The following is a 27,185-nucleotide window of genomic DNA, read 5'->3' as shown; positions in this document are numbered from 1 at the left end:
TGGGTCTCTGTGGGTCTCTGTGGGTCTCTGTGGGTCTCTGTGGGTCCCTGTGGGTCTCTGTGGGTCTCTGTGGGTCTCTGTTGGTCTCTGTGGGTCTCTGTGGGTCTCTGTGGGTCTCTGTGGGTCTCTGTGGGTCTCTGTGGGTCTCTGTTGGTCTCTGTGGGTCTCTGTGGGTCTCTGTGGGTCTCTGTGGGTCTCTGTGGTCTCTGTGGGTCTCTGTGGGTCTCTGTGGGTCTCTGTGGGTCTCTGTGGGTCTCTGTAGGTCCCTGTGGGTCTCTGTAGGTCTCTGTTGGTCTCTGTGGGTCTCTGTTGGTCTCTCTAGGTCTCTGTAGGTCCCTGTGGGTCTCTGTAGGTCTCTGTGGGTCTCTGTTGGTCTCTCTAGGTCTCTGTAGGTCCCTGTGGGTCTCTGTAGGTCTCTGTTGGTCTCTGTGGGTCTCTGTGGGTCTCTGTGGGTCTCTGTAGGTCTCTGTAGGTCTCTGTGGGTCTCTGTAGGTCCCTGTGGGTCTCTGTAGGTCTCTGTTGGTCTCTGTAGGTCCCTGTGGGTCTCTGTTGGTCTCTGTAGGTCTCTGTGGGTCTCTGTGGGTCTCTGTTGGTCTCTCTAGGTCTCTGTAGGTCCCTGTGGGTCTCTGTAGGTCTCTGTTGGTCTCTGTGGGTCTCTGTGGGTCTCTGTAGGTCCCTGTGGGTCTCTGTAGGTCCCTGTGGGTCTCTGTTGGTCTCTCTAGGTCTCTGTAGGTCCCTGTAGGTATCTGTGGGTCTCTGTGGTTCTCCGTGGTTCTCCATGCGAGCTCACGTGTACCGTTGTTCACGTCCAAGCCACTGTATCTCTCTATCTTTCTATTTATTTATTTTTTCTGCATCTGACTTGCGTCCATTGTTCTTCTATGCGCAGAGCGTCTCGCCGCCTCGGTGAAAGCAGCCCCACTTCTCTTGATGCACGGCAAAAAACACCACGGCGATATCTCCCTTGATGTGTCCATATCAAATGAATGTGGCCCATTACAGACGTGGAGGAGTCCGTTGGGCGGCTTTGTGGATGGGGAAAAAAAAAAAGAAGGGCCTGCGAGGGGGACCATGAAAGAGACATTGTCCAATATGGACCGGAGAGCTCCTTTGTAGATAAATGGATTTTCATGCTTATCAACTGGGACACTGACATGAGTGAACACTGTGGAGAATGTGGGATTATTCTCACTCGGCCGTACACTCGGACAACTGTCATTCCAAGTGTGTGTGTGGCCTTTCATTGTCCTGCAGCAAGTTTTTTTTTTTTTTTTTGTCGGGTGTAACATTCAATTTAGAACAGTGTGCACTGTTAATGCCGCAAATGGGCATCGGGCATGCGGCCGAGCTAGATCCTTCTGGGAAAATGTCACACGCTGAACTCTCAATTCCACATTTCCACTTCAGGGATGTACCGTTTGTGCATATTGTTGGTGTTCAACTTCACCGCAGCGGGAAAGCAAAGCTGGACTCAACTGTCGTGGACAATGAGGCTGAATTGAGTCGATGTTAAGCACAAACAGAAAATAAACTCTTCTTTTACTAATCGGCTTTTAATGAGAACTAGCTTGGATATTAGTTCATTGTTCTATGTATATATACATATATATATATATGTATATATATATATATATCTGTATATATACGTGTATATATATACATATATATAAATATATATATATATGTATATATACATATATATAAATAAATATAAATATGTATACATATATATAAATATATATGTATATATACATTTATATACATATATTTATCTATATATGTATATATATATACATATATATATACATGCGACGCATGCTAAACCCCGTTCACATTCCACCGCCCAGGAACGAGAAGCGGTGTCTGCTGGATGCAGAGCCAGTGATCGAGGTAATCTGCCTGTGCCGTGGGACAGGTCTATTGGTCCGCAAATCAATTGGCTTTGTGTCCGTGCCATTAGGCTAACATGGCGCTGCTGATGCGCTGAGAGCGGTAAACAGACGGTTTAATTCCCCTGGACGCCGGCCAGGTGGACACTCCTCATCCTGATGCTTTTCTCCTGATCCCTACGTCGTTGTTTTTTGGTGTGGGTTTCCTCCCCTCGTTCTATCGTCCTCTTACATCGACTCCACTTCAGTCAATGCGGTTATCCTCAGTGGACAAGTGCTTACAGGAATATTGCTTGGAGGAATTGTGTGTGTGTCAAGAGGAGAGATTTTGGCCAATGAACCCTTGCTGTGCTCTGTCCTCCAGTCCTGTGTCTATACTGAGTAAGTGATCCCTTGGGATGCAGCACACACATCAGCATCCCTCTCTCTCTATGTGTTTCAGTCTTACTCTCTCAGTGTATGTCTTTCCTATTCTGTCTCTCTCTATCTCTTCATACATCCCTCTCGCTCTTTTTTTTCTTCTTTCCATCTCCATCTCCAGACAGAGGCTGCAGACAAGTACAGTAGTATGAGGGGGCTGCATCAGAAACAAACACAGACACGCACTCGTGATTAGAAGAAAAAAGAAATGCTAATTTGTGCCCAGGCTGCAAGAAGTTTGTCACTTCCTCTCCGTCCGGTTTCCCTCTCTGGACGCGACGGACGACTTTGCCTGTATGAACGCCGGGCATTCGCACGCCCTTTTCTCACTGCCGAATCGCACCCTTTTTTCACCCCTCCATTGCTCTTCCACCTCTCTCCCTCATCATATTCCCATCTTCACCAGAGGACGTTCAGCTCTCTCTCTATATATATTTCTCAACTTTAATTCGGCGCATAACAGGAAAGCGTCGAAATATCGGTCCTGTTCCGGTTCCCCAAACTTGATTCTAGCGTTTGTCTTTCTGGAGGTTGTGTTTTCCGTCCGTCGGCCTCGGGGGTTCGAGCTGCGCCACGCAGTAATAAAGATGTAATTATTTATTCAGTAAGAGTGAAAACAGGAGTTTCTAACTGCGTCTGCTGTGAGAAATATTGCACTGGAAGGACATTGAGTTGCTCATCCACGCTGTTATCGAGGCGCTCCGGTCCAGGCAGAAGCTTGTGGGGAACCAGCAGAAAAGTGAACAGGGAGGCATTAATATCCACCTTTCTGTCCGTGACTCTGAGCTCTCCTGGAAGGACGCGATGGTTGCTGCTGATGACGTTCATAATGCGCTCAGCAAAACACGCAACGATGTTAAGTGCGCGGTGAAGAATGTTTCCGCTGATGTTTTGGCTCGTCAAAGCAAAAGGTTATTAGGGGGCTAAGAGATTTTATTGACAGCTTCTTAACGTGTTGAGTAGCTCTCTGCACGCTACACCCAGGTCACATGACGGAATGTCCAGATCCTTATCAAATATTTGACATTTTTGTCAGCGGTTTTGCAGTTGAATGAACGGAATTGTTCCTAGCTAACGCCAAGACCGAAAACTGCAGTTTGGTGAAATGACGTCTTCTGGCTTCTGAGAAGTCAACGTGCCGCTTATTGAACTGAAATGTTGGACAATTACAGGATTAGTCAAGACACAGAATATACATCTGCAATCTTTTAGATTTTCTTTGTAAAAATACCAGAATTAGCTGGTTTTATTCATCTTCTATCTAACACTTGAAAGACCATTTTAAATAATGTTATGAGCTTTTATTTATTGACCAAACAAGCCAAACCGGTTCCTTTGCTGATCTGCTAAATCCGATAAATATAATCTAATGATGATTAGTAATTACTTTTTACCTGTTTCTGTATTCAAAATATTTACAGAGGGCAAATCTTGTGGCAGCTAATTGTTAAAAATAAGGACTCTATAGGCTAACGTCAAGTCTAAACTAACATTATTGTAATTCCCCCCCCTCTGAATCGCTTCGTCACATGACTCCTCAGATCATTCGGCTTGCGTTAGCTAAGAAAGCTATATATGGCGTAGATGGGTAGCGGTTCAATGGCGGACGGTGACTTGGAGTACGAGATACAGCCTGAGGATTTAAAACTTGAGCTCATCATCATTACATCTCTGATATATATAGATTTTTTTACAATGATAGTTTGAATTTCGAATAAAAAGTGACAGCCATAATTAATTAACAGTTAGCCAGCTTCAGTCATGAGGTGGGGTTGGTATTGTATTCACCACTCACACATTCGGAGAAGCAGTCTTTTGACACCCGAGTCGACGGCAGAGTACGGAGCTTTGTTCACTTCATAAATAAACGATGCGTGTGTTTTAGATTTTTCTACTAACGTGCAAATACCGCTAAAAGGAATCTAGCGGCGCGTCTTGTCCGTTCGCCGGTAAAGTAAACTCACAGAGCTCGCCACCGTGTTCATCGCCTCTGAATGCGATTACGGCTATTGATCGACCGACAATGACACGGCGCTGGCGGATGTCACCTGAGGAGTGTGTGTGTGTGTGTGTGTGTGTGGGATGGCGTACATGAGGAGGGTGGGGGGTAAACAACAAAAGGCATCGTGTGTCCATATGTTGGTGTGCCGGTCCATATGCCGCGACACGCATGTATTGTCCGCCCCTTCCCCGCGAGCGTTGGAGCCTAGTAATGTGAGATCAGACGTAGGCTGTTAGCCGGAGCCTTACATCTGCTGTCAGCCACTCGCTCTAACTCTGTTAAGGACGTTATTGATTGCTCATTATTACCCCGTTCCCTGAAAGATGAGCGTCCCCCATGATCACATTAAATCTCTCCTCTATCCAATTCTCCCGAGACGCCTTCTGCTCATCGGTGCCCATCAGATTTCTCCTCCAGAGATCTGATATCAAGCAGCCTGACGTGTTTTTTGTGTTGCCTCTGGTTCTCTTTGCGTCTTGTTTGATTTACTCCAAATAACTGTCTTCTTTTCCTTTCTTGCCCCCCCACACACACACACACAGTTTAGCTAATTGATGTCTTTAGTCTGTGGAATGGAAATCAGCAAACGCGTATGAGCCGACATTTGAAATTGTGATTTGTTTTCCTTTTATTGGTGCAAAAGAGGACGCTTCAGGTTCTCATGTAAACTTTGTGATCCGTGTTTATTGACTTGATGGAAAACAAGAGGAGCTGACAAGGGAGTCATAATATGTACTTTACCTGTCAGAGTGGGGCCTATTTTAGCTGCGATCCAAGGCGGCGGCGGCGGCGGCTCATTGTGGAAGACGTGGCGTGTCAGACTCACCAAAACCCACAAATCCCCGCCCCCCCTTCATCGAGCCTCCCTTTTACAGTTGGGTGCCCTTTGCCGCGCCCCGCGTTGTCATTTTCGCTGACGATAAGCAGTCGTCGAAGGTGTCACGCGTCCCGCCAGCACCCCCGTAAAGTTTGGGACAGGCTGAAATCCAGCCCTCAGCGAGAGGCCATCTCATCGGCCGCCCCGCCATGAATAATGCAGCGCTATCGACGGTGTCAGTGGAGCGCGGAGGAGACGCGGCGGCGGCGGCCGGCTTGATATTCAGCTGCCGGAGCTGACTGGACGCCCTCACTCTGAGACAAACCGCCGGCGGACGGGACCCGAGTCCGCCCGTGTGTTCATGAATCTGAATACAGGCGTTCGCAAATATTTGTATTGTAAACCACACCAGATGCTCAGCAGTGCCGGCTGTATATATATTATATGTGTGTGTGTGTGTGTGTGTGTGTGAGCTCTAGTCAGAATCGGCTGCCCTCCTCGACCCGTTCAGTCTCAATGCCACCGATCGATCGGGCGCATCGATCCGCTGTTTGACTGTTTAGACAACCTGTGTGATGCAGCATTGAGGCGAGCCTCGTGGGCTCAGAACAAAAGGAGAAAGAGGACACGGTGCTGGCCGTGGAGCTCGAGTCCGGCTGCACGTCCTCCCGGCCGTCTTTACGTTGCACTGAACCAGAGGGGCGACGACGAGATCACGTACAATTACAACGTCACAAAAAACAACATGAACTTTAACCTCAATTCTTCACGCGTCCTTCTTTTGTGGGCGGCGCTGAGAGAACCCAGGAGTTGGCAGATCTCATATGAGGAGGGCGGGATGCGACACTTCAAAACATGCACGCCGAAGCAGGCTGGAGGTAGAGGTTATCCCAGCCAGGGCCCCTTCAGTAATCCACACACACACACACACACACACACCTTGCGCCACGCACGGCGAGCGTTAATCTCCACCAACTGCTGCTGAACTCTAATCTTGCTCTGCTTGCCAAGGGTTTCGAGTCCCCTGCTTTTTAAAAATCTTCCTTTTTATTTATTTACTCGCCACGGCGATCAAACGACGATCATCAAATTAAATCTTAGCACATACAAAAGAAATAGATATTAATCAGTTTTTTCCCCCGGCTTCTTTAGGACAATGCGTTACTCATTTGAAGGGGAACATTTATTATATTATTATCTTCGTATTATCTCAAATCGGGAAAGGTCAGATTTTACAGTGCAGTTTAGTATTTGGCACCGAGTTTGTCTGCTGCGGTCGGACCGTGGAGCCCCGGTCCAGTCTACTGTCTGACTCTCCACACACACACACACACACACACACACACACACACACACACACACACACATATAAATAAGCACACACACACACACACAGCCCAGTGCAGACAGACATAAATGCATCCACAGATGGTGACACTCCGGCAGTCACTCCTGGGCTCTGTCTACGTGCCAGCTAACACACACACACACACACACACACACTGGCATATGCACACGCATACACACGCCAGCCTGGCGGCAACAAACACGGCGATGCATCATTGAGCATCGGCTGGTTTTTTTCCTCTAACTGCTGAGGGGAAATCAGTGTGGTGTTAAGTAACCATTCATGTGGAGCCGAGACCACACACACAAACAAACATCACACACGGAAAACACGTTCACCTCGGCAGGATAATATAATAGGATTGAATAATACCACTTCTTCACGGATACTATTGAAACTTTTTATAATTTTTTTGTATATATTTAGTTGTGTTCTGTCAATACACTCCAGCCTCACTATTTAATTCCCGTGACAAACATCTCATTTTTGAGCTTTTCTCTTCCTTCAGGAGTCCTGATGCATATTCATCTGTTGATGCATTGTTAATGTTGGCGACTCGCCCGCTCCGCTTGTCTGCGAGGTGGATCTTCTTCCCGAGGATCGCATTTGAATAAGGCTGGAGCGTTCTCTTGTACCGCGGTGGACGACCTCTGAATAGTTGTTGTGGATTAGCCGTCAGAGTCTTCTCGCGGAGGGCCGACAGATCGGTACTTCCAGAAATGAGTCACTTGAAAATGATCATTGCCGCCGTTGCCGTATAAGATAATGGATAACCATTACACTCCATTTTCCCCCAGCTCCTCACCCACACAACGCCTGCTCTTGAAATATGATGCGTCCGCTGTGCTTAGCGAGCACTTAATGTCCAAAAGCGCCGCGTTTGTCGAGATTTACAACCGCGCCGCGCAGGAGGGCGGAGGGGGACGAGTGCGTCGCCGGCGCGTAATGTTGTTCACTCAATAATTATCTCATTTTATTTATGAAGACGGACAGTTTGGGACGAGGTTAGAGGCTCCCTCTCTATTATCTCCACCTGCCACCCCTCGACTGCCCCCCCTCCACATCGGCGGGCCCCTAACTGACGCCCTTCACGTCGAGGACTTTCCAAAGTTTTACACCGAGAAGGAAAGGATGGGGGAGGAGGGGGGGGAGCGTCCTCAACGCTGCAGAAAGAGAGCATCATCGGGGGAGGGGGGGGGGGGGCATCATCCGGCGAGAGGAGCCAGCAGAGTTCCGCCTTAGCGTTCTCTCACCGGGAGATCGATGTCATTTCTAAAGGCTTGGGCCTCCTCTTATAAATCTATTTTAATTACTGAACTCCCAGGTAAACAGCGTGGTGGGGGCCACAGGGAAACACAGGTATGGATCTGGGCGTCAGAGTATTGATAGTGCGTGGCCCACGTTGACCTCGGGGCGCCGCGGCGGCGGAGGCGTTGGCGGGGAACGTCGATGTGGAGGAAGTCTGTGTTGTAGCATTTTTATGATTATTCTTTATAAATGATTTATTACACATTTATATTACAATTCGAAATGTGGAAACTATGGGTTTATAAACGATTACTAATTGCTTTGAGTTCATACATTGTTCATCGGTGCTTTTGGAGATCAGGAGTGTGACTTATTACTTTATTTATTAACTTAATAAAGCCATCAGTAACAATTCATATACACTTTTAAGACGGCTTCGTCGAGATGATCCATTCTTTGCTAATATTAAAAGATTAGAAAAAGGAATTCAAAAAGATGTATAAATGTGGTAAAAATAACTACAATTTTAAGTTTACTAAATATATTGTTCTTATAATTTAAGGTAAAATAAACTGGAAAAAGTGATTCACTTAATATGGCTTTAGTAGCATAACTTCATATTACTTGCACCTCGTTTAGAGTTTGTTTCTTTCTTTTGATTCGATTTAGTTCTCAAATTGTTTATTATTAATAAATAAGTAATATAACTTTAATAATGATACATGTTTAATAAATAATTACTCGTTGGGTTCTATAAGCCGTTACTAATGGCTTCATGAGGTTGGTGAATTGTTTATTAATGTTGATGGATCATTGATATCAATGAATACATGATTTATAAAGTCAACTGATAAACCTTTGATAAATAATTACTCATTGAGGTATTAAAGTATTTGATACATGTTTAACTGATGTTGGATTATTGATATCAATGAATACATTATGTATTAACTTGTAAGTTACACATTATTAATCCTTAATAAGACATGTTTTATTTATATTTTATTTTATCAGTCTACTCGTGTCTTTATGAAGTTAAACATTTGTTATGGATGTTTAAAGATCAGGAATAAAAAACTTGATAAACCCAGAATTAACAGCGTATAAACCTTTTATTATCAATGGAATAGTTTGGGTTTAAAGTTATGAATACTTTGCTTAGTTGATAAAGTATTTAATGAGGCTTTATTGATCCAAACTAGAAAGTATTAACTTAATAAAGCCAAAGGTAACCTTAACTATACATTACTGTGATTTATACGTTTATTATAGCTTTATTGTGAATAAACATGATCATTTTGTGAAGACAATTTAACAATGTATAAACCTTAAATTAACTATTAATCTAATGTTTATAGATTATATAAATTGTTACTAATGGCTTTATTAAGTTAACACAATGTTTGCTAATGGATAAATCAGAAATAAGAATCCAATTAAAAACAATATATTTATATTTAACTGTATGAACCATTAGCTAATGGCTTATTAAGTTATGGTTAAGAACATCGTGTGTTAATGTCATTTAGATTATAGAGTAATAAACCATCATTAAAGAGCGACATCTATTTATAATCCTCCAACTTCAGCCCTAAAGATGATGAACATTAAGCTCTCGTCTCTTTACAGATGTTTCTTCCCCCTGATAATAATAATCTGATTGCCTCAGCGGGCCGCATGTTTCCAGTCGTGTGTGTGTGTGTGTGTGTGTGTGTGTGTGTGTGTGTGTGTGTGTGTGTGTGTGTGTGTGTGTGTGTGTGTGTGTGTGTGTGTGTGTGTGTGTGTGTGTGTGTGTGTGTGTGTGTGTGTGTGTGTGTGTGTGTGTGTGTGTGTGTGTGCAGGCCTGTCTTTGAGGAAGCAGCCCCGGGTGATTAGGCACGCCGCGCTCGTCACAGGAAATGGACGGGCCCAGTGCATTATGGATGAACGGCGTGCGTTAGCACCGTCCAATATCTCTCAATTTCCTCTCCGGCTCACAAAAAGAAGCCACGCACAATTTCCTTGATCCGGAGCGTTTGTTTAACGGCGCCCTCCCCGGTTAACCCCCCCATTCAGGAGTCCGTCTCTAAGAGGACGTTTAGACAGAGTCAATTTATACCGCTCAGGGGAAGATCTGATAGCGGCGGGCCGGGCGGCGCCGCACGCCGCCGGGATCCGGGGCAGATTCATGCCGAGTTAAAGTCCTGATTTCCTTACCGCCGCGATGCATTTAGAGTCGCCGTTAAATCCACGCGGGTGTGATAGCAGAACCGAGCCGGAGACTCAAAGACGGGTTTCTTTTCACTCCGAGAAGACGCTTCTAACTTTTGATGGTTGTAAAAAAAGGTCAAAGATCACAGAGTACAATGAATATTAGATTTTATCGCTTAAGATGCTGTCATTTGTCAGATATCCTTATATCGCAGCTCTGAGCTGTCATCTCTACCCCCCCCCCCCCTTCTGTCTTTGAGTCACTGACAGCTCATCTCTCCCCGGTCACCGCTCGCCGTCTAGACTTTGAACTCGCCCTGTGTGCTCCCTTATCTGTTGTTTTGTTGTTGTTGTTGGCGTCGCTGCGGCTGGGCTCGAACCGCCGGGCTTCAAACGCAGATTCTCGCGGCCTGCTTGGCGGGGACGGAGGAGGAGAGTCTTGAGTTCACGCGTTTTTGTCTTTTTGAGTTACGACGCTCGACAAATCCAACGCAACGAGAGCTTTAAAAAAACAAACATGTTTTGCCGCTCGTTCGTGTGTGTGTGTGTGTGTGTGTGTGAGTGTAAGACACCGGCTTATGACTAATTTCATAATGAATTGCCTTTTGGAGGACCTCATCTCGTTGTTTGACTCTCCGCTGCAGGTTGTGTGCCAGCGCAGCGTCGCCCGTGGCTCAGTCACAGTGTGCTGGACTCATTAACAAGGTGGTCCGGAGGTTGTCACACACACACAAGGCCCTGCGCACACTCGTGAAACAGTAGCTACATGCAGGGGTTTTGCTGTGTGTGTGTGTGTGTGAGCAGCGATTTAGAGGTTAAAAGATGCCCTCTGGTGTATTTGAGAAGGATTTGAATAAGCGGTTAGATTTCCCCGGTGGCGTGTGAATACAGCTCTCTTGATGAAGTTATCGCCTGTCATGCGGCTACTTCTTCTTCTTCTTCTTCTTCTTCTTCTTCTTCTATAGAAATATAACAAGATGGCTTGTTTTTCGAAGGTCTTCAGTGTCTGTTAGAGAGACACACAAAAAAGGGCACGCCCGCTTGTAGGTCTCGTCTCAGGTTGTGTGTGTGTGTGTGTGCCGGCATCTCTTCTTCCACACACACACACACACATGGCTTAATTATGACGTTACTGAAATGGGCAGTGTGCTCTGACACCCCGCTTGCAGAATCACACGGCGGACAGACTTAAAAGAGCTCATTAGCTCCCTCTAAAGAGCTGTTTACTGCACATAACGGTAATGGGCAGCTCTGTTGATGCAGATGGACGCCGAGTGTAATGAGAATGATTAGGCTTCTCCGTGTGGCGGCTGAAGGAGGAGGAGAAGAAGTGAGATGGGAAGGAGGAGGAGAAGAAGAAGGGAAAAAAACGAAGCGCTGGCAGGCTTGACGCTTCGGAAGGTGGAGGAGACTTCTGTTGGATGTTGTCTCAACTGAGTGCACGATCTCTCTCTCTTTCTCTCTCTCCCTCTCTCTCTCTCTCTCTCTCGCTTGTTTTTCCTCTCTGCAACACACATTTGCTTTTTTTTTTTTTTTTACCCTCATACTTAAACGTGTCCATCCAGACGCCTCGTGAATCTCCCCCCGAGCAAAAAGAAAGGGAGAATGAATGAATGGCGTCCAGAATACAATAATTCCACCGTAGAACAAATAGAAACTCAGGGCAAATGGGGCTCCACTGAATTCTTTTCACATATATATTAAAAAAGGGAGGGCCGTGGAAGTTTTTGGTGGCATTGTGAGTGTACAGGTTGTAAAGCCCGAGGAGGAAAATTCATAATTTTGGATATTGGGCTATAAAAAATAATCTGAATTGAATTGAAATCAGAGACCTTGTTATTAAAACACAACGAAGGATGTTTGCGCTTATTTTGATCCACTTCTCTCTCTTTTTTTCATTTTTTTTTCATCAGCGATTTCAAGGACTTCTCAATGACGTTGAAGGTCTTTAAAAAATTTAAAAATAGGGACTAAAGGAGTCGTAGCCACCTTAAATATTTCCCCCGCCGCCACCGCCCACCCAGCGCCGCCACATCATGTGACTTTGCTGGTTGCCCTTGGTTTACATCACATTGAATTAGAGCATACACGCGGATTCCAAAGTCAATCCTCCCTCCGTCCCTTTCATATGTTCCGGAGCCGGAGCGCCGAGTTCAAAGCGCTCGGTTCAAAGTATCCCTCCTCATTTGAATAACGTAGAGTAATCGCTATTACCTTATTTAAATAGTGCAAGTTATCATTTGGCCTTCATTTGCATTGCGCGGGTAATCACTGCGTCTCCGCATTAACCTCATTATAGAGGAGATGAAAGCCCTGATGGAGCCTGACACACTCTTTTATATTTGTTATCTTTATTCATGGCGGAATTAGAAAGATCCATGTTTCTTTAAATGGAGGACATATTGTCCAAGAGGAGCGCGTGCCATTCGCGAGGCTTGTTTTATTTTTATTTATTTTTATCCTTCTTATTCCCACCCATCCAAACGCATATATATATATATCCCGTAATGCTGAACTTCAAAACACAGACGGAACGCTTGAGTCTAAAAGCCTATTTCACAAAATAAACTTTATTTTGAAAATTAAAAACAGGAAACTGAATGAAAGCGTTTGTGTACATTTGTATTTCGTAGTACATTAAATTCGATACTAATGATATTGAAATTGATAAATGAATGTGATTTAACGGCATTAGCAAAGCTATGTTCTTGCTCTGCAACGGCTAGTTTGGTAGCTAACGGAGTTTTTTAATTTCACGTAAATATGCCGATGCGTTTCTAACTCAGCAGTTAAAGCTGTCAGCTGTCTTGTAAAATGTTTACCGTGTCCAGACAAAACAGATTTAGCCGGCGTGTTCTTTAGTCTGACCGTTTTCCTAAAATTAGATTGAAATCAGTGAAATACATCACCTCGCCTACCGCGACGTCTTCGACGGTAACCCGGGTTTTTTTCGTGACACGCAACAATCTATTCCTGCTAGCTGAAGTGCGATGGCGGTTTCTGGAGTCCAGAAAAGAAAACCAAGCCAGGAAGTAACCGCAACGTGAAGCCGGGCTGAAGACGAGGCTTCTTATTTCCCTCCTCACTTTGCCGCTGCAACTTATTATCTATGAACGAGCCGATGTTGAAATTATACACTGTGCACTTTATAAAAAAGATGAACTGCACTGGCCGGCTGGTGTTTGTTGGCCGGGGATCAAGCGTGCGGTTGGAGAGTACGATACCGAGAACAACCCTGACTTTAAAAGCTCTTAAGCACTGCTCTGCTCTGTAGCGTTGAGCCACCAGTCCTCTCAGTGTTATGGAGGATACACAACCACTTTTATTCGGTAGGATTGACGAAATGACAAATGAAGGTTGTGTATTACAGTAAACTAAAACCATCACGGTGTCCATGAGCTGCTGTGAAACCAGAGCCTCATTTTCTCTAATTGTGTCCAGTATTCCTGATTTGTGATGTTTTCCTTGTGTTCTCAATATTAAAGGAGCCGCCGAGCTCATGCAAAACTTCCCTCCGCTCAGCCTTTTGTCTGGGGGGGTGTGACAGGCTTGCCAGCCCCCGCTCGACTCCCCTCGGCTAAAATGTTGTAAATTAACACAATTAGCAGATCGCCATTCTGCTAATTAGCCAGTGGCGTCTCCCGAGAGATGGCTGGAGAGGAGAATCGGAGTGGAAATGGGAGTCTGGGGATTCCCCCCCCCCTCATCCCTTCCTCCACAGTGTTGTTACCAAACAAACACAGGGCCTCGGAAAAAGAGAGCAAGAGAGTGTGAACGCATGTGTGTGTGTGTGTGTGTGTGTGTTTGCGGTGGCATAAGTGGACGGGAGGAAGGGGGAAGATGTTCTCGATGAATGGGTTTCATTGTGCATCCACTCACACAAACACAGCGAGCAATCCGCTCGGCGGACCCCAGGCTGTGGACCCCGACGAGCATCCGCAGCCGGTCAATAAGTCGGAGGAAGCCGCCTAAATGACACCGATATTATCCTTTATTTGTGTGCACTAAGTCAAATCAAACGGGGGTTCAATCTGCCGCGGCGGCTGTGATTTACGCCCCGTCCGGCCTTTGATGCCGCCGCGGCTTTGATAGCGAGACGGCGCCGGTGTTTGCAGATGGCATTGGCCGGGATTAAAGGAAACAGTGGCTCTCCAGCCTCCTGAGGCAATAAAGGAGAGAGCCAGGTGAGTGTGTCTGAGATGAGATGGAGCGAGGGGAGGGGAGGAGGAGGAGGGGGAGGAGGCGAAGCGAGCACACAGGGAGTAAATAAGAGGAGGGGTGGCCACGGAGGAAGAAAGGGAATGAAATGGGAGATGTATCGAAATAGATGGGAGTCAGAATAAAAAGGGAGGTGAAGAGAAGTAAAGGAGGATCTAGCGGCAGGGGTGGAAAATGGACGACACCAACAACAACAACAAAAAGCAAAGAGGAGAGGCGGAGGTGGGGGGGAGACAGGGCGGCAGGGAGGCATGAAGAAGAGAGGCAGACAGGAAGGTAAAGAGAGCGGTAGAGAGAGAGAGAGAGAGAGAGGTCAAGGTGGAGCCGTGCAGACAGGAACTAAGCTTGAGACCCAATGTGTTGTAATTCATTGCTCGCTGCAGCTCCTGTGCGCGCGCCCTGGGTTTGTCCGTCTAGGTCAGTGGACGTGAGGTGTGTGTGTGTGTGTGTGTGTGTGTGTGTGCGTTTGTGTGTGTTTAAGTGTGTGTGTGTTCAAGTGTGTGTGTGTGTGTGTGTTGTCACAAACACACACAAGAAATGTGAAATGAAAACAACACTGTGCAGTGAGTGAGTGTGTGATGGTGTGTACATGTGTGTGGTGTGCAGCAACAAGAACACTATTTACAAAAAGTGTGTGTGTGTATGTGTGTGTGTTGTGTGTGTGTGTGTGTGTGTGTGTGTGTGTGTGGAGTGTGTGTGTGTGTATGTGTGTGTCCTGGCCTGTGTGTGTGTGTGTGTGTGATGGCCTGCTTGCTGGGCAAGTCAGTCTCTGTCATCCTTGCTGCAGCTGCACGCCTGCAGCTCTCTAACACAGCTCCTGCTGCACTCTGGTGTGTTGGTGTGGTGAGCCTCGATCCCAACTCTCTGCAGTCCTGTCCTTCTGCCTCACAGCCTAGTTAGTGTGGGTGTGTGGGTCCAAAGTGGCCAGACTCAGTTCCTGCTCCAGCTGAGCAGGTGCCTCTTCAGCTCAGCTGTTGCCAAAGGCTCTGTGCTTCCTGTCAGTCCTGCTGACAGCGCCTCAGTAGGCCAGCCTGATCCTCTGGGAGTGTTCAACCTCTCTGTGGCCATCTGCAGTTCCTTCTGGGCCCTGCACCTGAGAGTACTTGTGCTTGTGTTGTTTGTTGTGCATGGTGGAGATCCCTGATCTCACCAGAGGTAGAGCTGCCCTCTCCCTCCCACAAGTCCTCCTGTCCTCCTTCCCCAGTGGTGATCCTCCCCTCTGTCTCTGTCTCCTGGCCCTCTGGAAGATCAGCAACTTCCTCCAGGTTCTGCCCTTGTCTGACAGTGAGTGAGTTGATCAGGCACATCAGTGGGTTCCAGAGGCTGTCCTTTGGTGCCCCACCACCACTGTGTGTTCGCCGGAGATCACAGTGATGGTGTGTGGCTGCCTCCAGTAGATGATGTGTGTGGTGTACAGTGAGGGGGAGAGGACGCTGTGGAGGGGGATCTGGTGTTCAGGGTGAGGACCAGGAGGTGTGGATCACAGTCCAGACTGTCCACCCTGGGGCAGTCAGGAAGTCCAGGAGGATGCAGGGTGGTTCAGGTGTTCAGTCCCACAATCAAGACGGCTGTGACTCTGACAGGACCCAGCAGTTGGCTGACCACCCTGAAGTCAATGAAATGTCCAGATGTGGCCCCCTCTGGCTGTCCAGATGAGACATGTGCAGGGGGGCAGTGCTTGTCCAAATGTATCTGTGTGGCAGGCAAGATCTGGGAGGGGAGGAGGGTCGGATTGTAGGATGCCATCAGCCTCTGGGTCCAATCCAGGAAGACCAAGCATTTCATGACCACCGGTGAGCAAGCATGCATGACCACCGAGGTGAGATGCTGGAGGCAGATTCATTTCTTGGGACAGTGGATCTCTTCTGCAGCCAGAGGACAATAGTGGCTGGAGTGCCAAGGGGAGGAGAGGTTGATAGTTGTGGCACAGGGACAATATCTGATCTGGATCGCCAGGGCTGGACCGACCCTGGGCCTTCAGCCCTCCTAGTTGTTCTCCTCCTGAGACCTCGCTCACAGAGAGTGTTTTCCCTCCTCCCCCAGTCACACTGGCCAGAAGGTGTGTGCTCGTTCGGACTAAGAGGCGGTGTTGTTGTTAGTGTGTTGCCGTCAAGCCGGCGAAGTCTGTCTCAGGTAGTTCAGGCAAATGCTAATAATAACAGTGTAGGTAGTGGTCCAAGCAGTCAAGTGCACTCGTCGCCGTAGCCCCCCCGTCCGTGGCGGTCTGCTCTCCGGGCCTGGCCTGCATTCGCCCTCCCGCTGCTGTCTCTGGTCTCGCTCCTGTCCGCGTACCTCCCTCCATAGACCGCCGCCTTGTGTACTCGTCCATGTGTTGCCGGATACTTTCGTCCATGTAGCGGATACAAGACAGCTCTGCAGGCGCACACATGCATCCTATGCTCCACGGATGGACACGGGCTTTGGTCATGCTTTGGTAGACCGGGGGCTTGATGAGCCTTATGGATGCTGGTGCATACTAAGCGTTGCTCTCATGCTCATTGCTGCTTCTGGAACTGGAACTGGCGAACTGGAACTGGATTGGATCCAATCGGCAACTGGAGCTCGACTGGATCATGTCCCTCGCTCAACTACTGATTAGCCCTCGCTCAGCTCTCGTCTTCTACCGCTTCCCTGATATCCTTGTTTAAAAATGGCCCGCAGTCCCTAACGGAGGAGTCGGACAGAAAGACTAACGGAGGAGAGAGGATAACCAGTGGAGAGAGCAGTGGTGGCGTAGCCTGTCCGAATAGGTTATTCGGTCTGGTGTTTCGTTGACTTTTTTTGGGTTTTTGGTGTTGGTGTCCCCAGCCACCACCACAGCCGTTGCCCAGCCACCACCCACCACCCGCCCACGTAGGCCGTCTGAGTAGGTCCGAAAGTGCTCGTGCATGGGGTCCGCTGTGTGGCGGAGGTCGCTTGTGGTGGAGTGTAGACGGCTGTGTGATGGTGCGAGCTGAACATGAACTCCCGCGAAGGTAGCGGAAGGTAGAGAGATCGTCATTCCAGGTTAAAGAGTTTCAGGAACGAAAGAGTCTGTGTTGTTCTCACCACATGTTGTTCCACCCTGACACCACCTCACCCCTTAGATTTACTTTTTCTTCCGTCTTCCTGCAAGGACTGAAAACAGCGGATACTCTCGGCACCATAACAGAGATCCCGGCACCAGGGGGGTCAGCCAATTTCAGACAGACAAAAAGATGTTATGTCCAATCCTTGCCCTACCTAATCCATCTTATAAAATTTTCCAGAGACTATTCGTTTTCAGAAGGGAGCTGGGCAAGAAGTGGCAGTGAGGCTTGCAAAGGTGTCTGTTCTCAATTCAGTCTTCCTCTCTCGATGTCCGTTTCTCGATGTTTTCGTCCCCCCCACACTGTGGCTCACTGTTGTGTTGTTGTTTCTCCCCGCCCGCACAATCGCCGGATCGAAAAAAAGGGTGAAAAAAGGACAAAACCGCTTTTTTTGCGCAAAGTTTATGTCCAAAAGTGTGCTGGTATGTTGTTTGTTGTGGCGTTGTGTTTGTAAAGAAAAAAAAAATAAAAAAAAAAAAAAAAAAAGAGCGCACGCTCTCGGGGAGCTACCGACGGCGACGACTGGACACTGCCGCCAGTGTGTGTGTGTGTGTGTGTGTGTGTGTGTGTGTGTGTGTGTGTGTGTGTGTGTGTGTGTGAGCGTGCCAGCACGCCTGAGTGCAGGCATAGGTAGTTTTCTTTCCTGTGTCTGAGCACGGGTGTGTGTGTACGATGAAAGCATCATAAGCAAAGGGAGGGGGTGGATGTGTGTGTGTGTGTGTGTGTGTGTGTGTGTGTGTGTGTGTGTGGTACTCTGCGAGGCGCATTTTCAAACCCATCTCCAGCCACCTCAGATGAGCCGGGGATTACAGAGTGACCCTCAATGCCTCTGTCTTATTGGTCTGGCCGGGGTGCATTAGGGCCGTAACCATCCATCCCACAATCCCTCGGTGCCGACACCCACTCTGTCCATTTTAGGATCTGTAGAAATGAACAACTTATGTGCCGATTGGACACCAAACCCTCTCGAAAATATTAATCGGGAAGAAAAATGGAGGAAAAGAGCCCCACGCCGAACGAGCCTCCTGATGAGTCTCGCCTTCTGAAGTGACCGCCCTCAATCGCAGGCAATTTGAAGGTGTTGCCATTTTTTAATTCTTGCTAAAACGGTATTCTAACATGCGGTGGTCTCTGTCTCCGTGTCTCTCAGGCTTGAAGATGCAGTGGACCCCCGAGCACAGCCAGTGGGCCGAACAGCACTTCGACATCTCCTCCACCACTCGCTCGCCGGCCCACAAGGCTGAGGCCTACAGGGCGGTGCCCGGCCACCTGCAGCACTCCGCCGCCTACCAGTACGCCTGGGCCAACGACGACATCTCGGCCCTCACCGCCTCCAACCTGCTCAAGAAGTACGCCGAGAAGTATTCCGGCATCCTGGAGATGCCCGGCTCCTATAACTCTGAGGTCCCCGGGGTGATGAACGGACGCAAAGCTGAATCGGAGCCCTGGCAGGATGGCGTCTACCCCATGAGCTGCATCCCTGAGGGGGTTTCCATCCGAAAGGGAGGCGTGGCGGCGGCCTCAGATGTGGCGTCTGGCATGTGCAGCTCCCCGGGCCTGGCCTCCAGCACCCTGAGCGAGCCCAGTTACTCCAGCAGCGGCTGCGGGAGCCACACCGCCACCATGGCCTCTCAGGACTACGGCCCCCCATACGGCGGCTCCTACCTGCACAGTAGTTACAGCTCACAGTCCGCCCCGGCTCCGGCGCTTCCCTCCCCGCTGCACAGCTCTGGGCTCCTGCACCCGGCCCCTCCGCCGCCCTCCCACCCCACTTTAGTCCCATCGTACAACGGAGGCTCCCCGAACTTGTCTAGTTATAATTACCCCCCGGCAGGCTACTCGGCTCAGAGCTCAGTCGGGCCAGGATACAGCCCTGGGGGAGCGCCCCCTCCATCCTCATACCTGCCCTCAGGCATCGCTGCGCCTACACCCCTCCCCCCCTCTTCTGCTTTACCTGGATACCCATACCAGAGCCACAACTTGACCCCAATCGCCCCCACACCTCTCAACAGCAGCTCCTCCAACTCACTGAAGAGGAAAGCCTTCTACATGACAGGCCAAGGGGAGATCGACTCCGCTTACGGGAACTTTGGCTACGGCCAGGCCCGGAGCGCCGCCGAGAGCCCCATGTACAGAATAGCTGACAGCAGCAGCGCCAACGGAGGCTCCAACAGCGCCGGGGGTGGAGGATTCGACAGAGGTGCCGAAAAGCCGTCTTTGCCTTTTAATCCTCAGAAGCAGTCCACGATGCCCTCGGAGCAACAGCAGAGGAAGTACGGCGGCCAGGCGACGGGTGGTCCGCTGACTCCACCGGCCTATGTCACCTCCACCCTGGGGGGTTCCCGCTCAACCGATTCTCTAGCCAGCTTCACCTCCCCGTCCCTCAGTGAGCAAAGCGCCGATGACCACCGGATCCACCTCTCCCACTCGGCGCCAGGGCCTACCTCCTCCTCGTCCACTTCCTCCTCCCGGCCTGCCGAAGAGCAGCTAAAAACCAGTGACCCCCACCTTCTAGACATGGTTACCTCTGAAATCGTCCAGCAGGGCCCCCCAGTGGATTGGATTGACATTGCAGGACTAGAAGTGGCCAAGGCGACCCTGAAGGAGGAGGTCCTGTGGCCCATTCTGCGCCCGGACATGTTCAGCAGTTTAGGACCCGCCCCGCGGTGCTTGTTGCTGTTTGGCCCCAGGGGCAGCGGCAGGACGTTGCTGGGTCGCTGCCTGGCCAGCCAGCTGGGGGCTCCCTTCCTCCAGCTCAGCGGCTCCACGTTGGCCACCAAGTGGCTGGCAGAGGGGGAGAAGATTATCCGGGCGTCCTTCCTCGTGGCACGCTGCCGGCAGCCTTCTGTTCTGTTCATCAGCGAGGTGGACATGCTGCTGTCGGCACACCTGAGCGAAGAGAGCCCCATCAAGCGGCTGAAGGGGGAGCTCCTCGCCCAGTTGGACTCACTCCTCATGGGCTCCGGCGAGGACGCGGGCAACCAAGTGTTGGTGGTTTGCTCCACGAGCAGACCCCAGGACATGGACGAAGGGCTGCGCCGGTACTTTGCTCGGAGGGTCCTGGTGCCCCTGCCGGATGCCGGAGCCCGACACCAGATCGTGGGTCAGCTCCTGGCTCAGTCTCAGCACAAATACTGCTTGAGCGAGGAGGAGCTGGCGCTGCTGGTCCAGCGTACCGAGGGATTCTCCGGCCTGGACCTGGCCAGACTCTGCCAGGAGGCCCTCGTGGGTCTGTTGCACGTCTCTGCGCAGGGCATGGACATGTCGGGTATGATGCCCCGGGGACAGGTCAGGCCCCTCACCTACCAGGACTTTGAGAGTGTCTTTTGTAAATTCCAAGCCAGTATATCACAGAAGGAGATCGACACGTACACTGAGTGGAACAAAATGTTCGGCTGTAGCCAGTGAAAAGATAGATTCCGCCCTTGAGAAAAAAAAAGAGGCATCCAAAATTCCTCCCCTCAGGGCAGAAGCATTGTGCTGGAGGGAGAGGCACGCAGAAGGCCAACGCGAGCCCACCGAGTTCTCACAAGCAGGTTTTAGACTGGGAGAGCTGGTTTGATCTGGTTTCATCTGGTTTGATCCGACGACTGGCAGGTTTGCAGTTCATGAGCAAGGGTTTTAATTTGAACGCTCGACACTCCAGAAAGCCAGGCATTGTTTACACATTGCAAGCAAGTTGGCTTCAGAAGAGACGCCCCAGTGTCTGTGTACATAAATCGTTATGTTCTTGTTCTTGAGATTTCGTTGGCTATCCAAGTGCCTGAAGTGGCGCTTTCTGATTTTCTTACTTTTGTTTATTTGCCTCACGATCTACATTCACGGCACGAGCTGACGATTATTCAGAGGAGGATTGACAGTCGCCATGATCTTTATTGTCCTGCTAGTAACCGGTCAGGGCGGCAGTAGTCTGGGCCCGGACTCATCTCTTCTGACACGAACAAACGTAACAAACAAAACTCAGGAAAGCGTGAGTGAATTGTACCTGAAGGTATCTTGATGGGGGGGGGGAAAGCACTAAGATCTGAGGGGAGACCCCAAAGTGGTTTTGGTTCATGTTTAGTCATCCGTGCCTCGACGGTTCAGGATAATTAGCGAAGAGGTGACGATGAATGTACGAGATATTTTCTGGAATGAGGGGTCGTAATCAAAAGCGAGAGTTCAAACATTTATTTTTTATTTTCCTCGCACAGCAGGTGCTTGAGTTGTTTTCACTTTACCAATCTTGAAACTTATTTCCATAGCTTGTTACATTTTTAGGGGGTTTCTTGAAGCGATGATGGGAGTTGTATATTTATTGAAACAACCATAATCTGCATTGTTTATACAAGCGATCTCGGCTCCGTGGTTCGGCCGCACGGAGTCGCCATCAGTTCGTCGGCTAACTTCTGCACAAATGACCAGCTCATTTGTCATTTTATTCAGTGGGCGGAGATTTATTCTCTGAGAGAGATGAACTTGATGCGAAAAAGTCCTCCAAAAAATCCAAAGGAACAGTTCGACATTTTGGGAAATTCGCTCATTCACTTAGACGAGAAGATCCAGCTAGTGCCGTTACCCAGTTAGCTTAATTTGGCTAGCCTGGCTTGGTCGGAATTTAACAACATTTGTATTTTTTTGCTTGTATAAACTGAAGCAATTTGTGGTTTTACGTGCTGCTCAGCTAACGGGCGGTTAGCTAACGGGCGGTTAGCTGTAGCCTCGTAAAGAGAGCGGTGATCGACATTCTCATCTAACTCTTGCCAAGAGAGCCAATAAGCTTATTTCCCCAAAATATCAAACTACTCTTTTAGATCCCAGTGATATCAAAGACGATTTACTGTATCTCTTTGTGCGAATTAAATGTTTGACTTAATGTCACTTCACTGAATTTCCCCGCGGGGGATCGATGCCGGCGTATCTTATCTTGTCATTCCTTCTCGTTACGCCAGTAAAACAGAAATGCTGTCTTGGAAATCCGTACGCTGCTCATCTGTTGCGTTCAAGGAAAATCAGTTTTTTCTTTATAACAAGGATTAAGGGAGCTCATTCCAAATATCCTCCCCGCTTTTAAGTTGCATTTGATATGTGTCACAACCTAGATATGGAAATACGGATTTTGCAAAGTTGCCTTGTCACTCACGCTGTTCAGCTGCACGTGAACTGGATTATCTGTAGAATGGGATGCCACTCCTGAAATTAAAATGAGACACGGTCACTCATCCAGCACACATTTTACATGCTTTTTACAAGCGTGGAAAGTAGACAGTAAAATTACTGTTTTTCTCTCTCCATGCTTCCTATCTGTAACTGTACGGCTCAGTTTGAACGTGTCACTATATTTACACACACACATCATCCGGACACACACAGCTTTTGTACCGCGAGTGAGGAACTGTGGCACGACTCTTGAGAAGTCCTCGTCCCTGAAGGTCGTCTCTGGGCCGTCGTGTCGCATTGGAATGTATTTTTATTTCTGCACTGAAGCTTCTTGAGTGCAATTATTGTTTTTGTTGAGGTGTATCCGCTTCGTCCGTCTGCTATTTATTCCTGAAGGAGATCGATGATCCGCTTTTTTTACACTTTTACTGTACATCCGGCTTTAAAAAAATAAGTAGATATATAAAGTGTTAAGTAGGAGCTACATAGCGCGTGTTCAGGCGAGATCTCTGGGCCAGACATCGTCAGTGCAGCACCTGATGTGTGTGTGTGTGTGGGGGGGGGTAGTTCTGCTGAGCGTCAGCAAAATTGACAGAAAAGGCAAGACAGTGTGGCGGCAGCACAATAGAGGAGAGGGGGGGGGGGCGTCAGAAAAGCACCCTCAAAACAATCTGGACCAGAGTTCCTTGTGTAAGCAGATCCTCTGGAGGGTCCAGAACCCGCCGGCTCCACGGCAGACGTCCAGAACCTCTCGGCCCGCGCTTCGCTTTGTCGGTTACGTGTTTCGTGGTCCTTCTTTTTTGTGTCCTGACCTTTTTTCTACATGGTGTTTAAAATCGAGCTTCTTCTTCTTCTTCTTTTTTTCTCTTTCTTTTTTTTTTAACCTGGACGCCAGAGTTCTTCTTTAAAGCATTTCTACCTCATGGCTACAAAACACACACACACACACACACACACGTGGTATTTGGTTTATCCAAATGTCAGACATTTGTGGGAAGAAAAAAGAAAATATAATAAATGCATTAAAAAAAAAAGACACAAAAAAAGAAAAGAATAAAAAAGAAGCGGAGGGATGAACACCGTGGAGGTTTTTTTGCGCAGTCTACCTCAGACGACTGTACTTAAGACATTTAGCTGATGGTGCAACCGCAGGCTGCAGCATAACCTGTGTGTGTGTGTGTGTCACCGCGTGTCTATCACACACACGGCAAAAAAACACTCAAGCGATTTGGGGGGGGGGGGGCAGTAGGGGTCGACCTGGAAATGTATAATCCGATACATTTGCTTTAATCTTTTGTGAACTACTGTGGTCGTGTGAATGTGTACATATACGTGGGCACACACTCTTCTGTTTTTTATTTAGTGTGTTGAATTTTATAAATTGTTAGTATATATAACACACTTGCACAACTTTAAAACCAGAGTGTAACGTGTCGTCTGTTGTACATACCTATACATACAATACAAATGCACCATGTTTATATGTGTGAATATGTTGCCATACTTGCAGTCGATGTATTTTCATGTAATCTTAGGTACAGAACGATTCATTAAAGACATTTTCTTCGGAGACGATTGTGCTTTTTTTTATGTGTGTGTCGTTGCTCTTTCTCATTTACGTCCCATTACGGCTCCGAAAATAAAGGAAGAAAAAAATAGATTAATTACAGAATTTATTTATATCAGTCGAACGGGAAATATATTGTATTGTCCTGCCAAAAAACAGCCCAGCTGAAAAATCGTCCTAATGAGCCTTGAGTTAGTCACCCCTGTGTGCAATTATAAAATCATCCGTGTTGCGCGGGAAGCCGCCGCCGCCGCCGCCGCTCTCATTAAAATGTAACAATTCATTTCTCTTGCTGTGGCGAGAGTGGCAAGACCAAAACATTAAAGCATTAATTATCTTCCGCCATCACAAAGAATTTGGATTACGCGAGCGCTCTTAATGAAAATGATGTGCATTAGCCCGCCGCGCTGCCGAGGTATCATTATATAGCCGGCAGAGGGGTGTGGGGGGGGCGGCGGGCCTCTGTCATTACACCGGGGGAAGCTCACCGCGCTCCGCCAGGGGTCAGAGGGCAGCGGGAGGCTGCTGCTTTCTTTATTTCACCACTTTTGAAATATGCTAGCCATGATCAGGAATTATCTGTGACACACACACACACACACGCTTTTCCCTTTTTTATTCTCTACCTTTCTTTTTCTCCATCACACGCGAGGCAACCAGCAAGAAGAGACGTGATCCTCATCTTTATATTTATTGTGTGCCGTAGCGAGCTTTATAAATACTGAAGCAGCTCGGTAAAGCTGCAGTGGGTCTCGGGCGAGGGAGGAAGGAAGCGAGGCAGGGGGGGGGGAGATGGATGGAAGAAGCGAGGAAGGGGGAGAGGGAGGAAGTGAGGGGGGAAGGAAGCGAGGGAGGGTGGGTGGATGGAGGAAGGGATCATTGAAGTTAGTTTTCAAAAATCCAAATCAGGAGCAGACTTCTTCATTATATTTGCGATTCAAAGGTTTCACGTGTTGTTCACTACGAGGATACATATGCTGTGTGTGTGTGTGTGTGTGTGGAGGTCCCGAGGTGGGCCAGGCACTTTAAAGGGCCCTCGCTCCTCTTGCTCACTATTGTCTTTTTTCCCCCTCTTTTTTTTGCGCGCGACAATTAAAATATGCTAAGTGATCATTTTCCTCCTTAAGTAGTCTTAAATGTGCAATCCGTTCAAATAGGAGAGGAAATTGCCCTCAGCTCGCAAAAAAAGAGAGAGAGAGAGAGAAGGAAAACCAGAGCTGGGGGTGTAAAGCCGGAATAAATTATGCAAATAACACAAAGGACTTTACCACTTAAAAGCCTAATTTTCCTATAATCAGCACACTGTCGCCTGATCCCCCCCACCCTCTTATTAAAAGTGACGGCTCTGTTGCCGGGCGGCATCGGCCTCTCTGTCCGCGGCCCGCGCGGCGCTGCAGCCGCTAAATGCTAAAGCTTTTTGCGGAGCTCTTAGATGATGGTTACGCTCCCACACGGTAATTATGCGCCGCAGAGTCCAGGAATAAGGTTTAATTATACAGTAATCGCCCGTGATGGACACGGGGACGCGGCGGCGAGCGGCGACGAGCGGCGGCGAGCGGCGGCCGACTGCAATCCATCACTGACAAACCTCTGGCCGCTTTTAATTCCTCCTCATTTGCATCCTAACCTCCGCGGCGCGGCGCGAGCGCCGTTAAATGTTAATGGGCGCTGTCTCGCCACTCAGGGAGCTGCAGACGCTCTTTTTGTGTCACTTCTCTCTCCCCCCCCCCCCCACACACCCCTTCTCTCTCATCTCTTGTCCTCTGTTCATCGAGCTACCCCTCTAACCCGCTCCCTTTCTTTATTCCCTTCCAAAGCCGCCGTCTTTCGTGCCGCTCTCTCCTTCGCCGACATCCATCCTCACGATTTGTCACCGCCTCCCTTCCTCCCTCCCGCCCTCGTTTCCTTGATCCCTCCCACCCACCCTCCATTGCTTCCTCCCTCCCTCGCTTCCTCCATCGCTTCCTCCCTGGCTTCGTCCATCCTCCCTTCCTCCCTGGCTTCCTTCCTCCCTCCCTCCCTCCCTCCCTCACTTCCTCCATCTCTCCCTCGCTACCTTCCTCCCTTCCTCCCTGGCTTCCTTCCCCCCTCCCTTCCCACCTCCCTCCCTCGCTTCATTCCTCCCTCGCTTCCTCCATTTTACTATCCCTCCCTCGCTTCCTCCCTCACTCCCTCGCTCCCTTCCTTCCTCCCTCGCTTCCTGCATCTCTCTCTTCCTCCATCCATCCTCCCTCCCTGGCTTCTTTCCTCCCTCCCTCGCTTCCTCCCTCGCTTCCAACCACCCTCCCTCGCTCCACCCTCTTCCTCCTCCTCGCAGGCCTCTCGGTGGAGGAGGCGCAGAGCGGTCACTGAAGCACTAATTGGGAGCAACACTTACAGTTTTATCTCCCCCGCCACTAATGGCTGAAGCAACTCACCTCAGGAGAGAGGAAAGGATGGAGGTAGGAGGGGTGTGTGTGTGTGTGTGGGAGGGGGGGGGGGGGGAGACTTCCTCCATGCCGACCACGGTGCAGCCTCAGTGTGAGATTGGGCCCTGAAGGCATCACGGTTAATCCACATCCCGCAGGACCTCTTCATTAATTGAAAACGACGGCCTTTTTTCTCTCTTCTTCTTCTACTTCTTTTTTGTGTGCGTGTGGCGTGAGTGAATAAAACAAGGAGCCATTTATGAAAGAAAAGAAGAAGAAAAAAGAGAGAGAGAGAATCATTTAGTCTGGTTTTGCTCCTGAAGTCTCGTTGCGCCTCTGCGCTGCATTTCAAAACGTGCTCTCATCCTCGTCTCGATTGTCTCGCCGCGGCGCCGCCGCCGATAACCACGACGACGACAAACACGACGACGATAAACACGCCACCGCCGCGATTACTTCCACCGAATCATTTGAAGTCTTATCAGCCGTTATGGAAATAAAAGCCTCTCCCTAATAAAGCGTTCCGCCGGCGCGTAAACACCTTTTTTCTCCCGACACAAACGCCATCATTAGCGCGTTGTGTTCAATGCTTCGCACATAATTGGAATCAACATCTATTGTTCGTGTTCTTGACCTTCCGCTTGTTTCCCGGCAGACGCTCAGAATCGGCGTCTTACCGCTGAGAGGGAATCCTAACTAGCGGAACACATGCTAAGTGCCTCCGCTTTGTTTCACCACATCGCTTCACTTTGAACGCCACAACCCACACCTCGGATTTAATGATGGGAATCACGGTGTGCACTCGAACGCACCGTTTGAAAATTAATCACGTTGTCTACTTCCTGTTGACGTCTTTCCGTGCGGGGCTGAG

At 48.8% G+C, this 27,185-nt stretch overlaps 1 protein-coding gene across 2 annotated transcripts in view; it reads left to right on the top strand.

Annotated features, from left to right (window-relative positions):
• Positions 1 to 22,866, top strand: part of LOC130204729 (fidgetin-like) — a 69,726-nt gene extending 46,860 nt beyond the window's left edge. For both annotated transcript variants that reach the window (XM_056431676.1, XM_056431674.1), the window contains exon 3: positions 18,351 to 22,866. In XM_056431676.1, coding sequence (XP_056287651.1) covers positions 18,351 to 20,608 — 2,258 coding nt within the window. In that variant the 3' untranslated portion in view covers positions 20,609 to 22,866. The remainder of the gene's footprint in view (positions 1 to 18,350) is intronic.
• The last annotated feature ends 4,319 nt before the right edge of the window (positions 22,867 to 27,185 follow it).

Source organism: Pseudoliparis swirei, chromosome 14 (assembly GCF_029220125.1).
Source record: "Pseudoliparis swirei isolate HS2019 ecotype Mariana Trench chromosome 14, NWPU_hadal_v1, whole genome shotgun sequence".
Taxonomy (NCBI): domain Eukaryota; kingdom Metazoa; phylum Chordata; class Actinopteri; order Perciformes; family Liparidae; genus Pseudoliparis; species Pseudoliparis swirei.
Note: the sequence above shows the minus strand (reverse complement) of the source record. Positions and strands in the feature narration are given on the sequence as shown.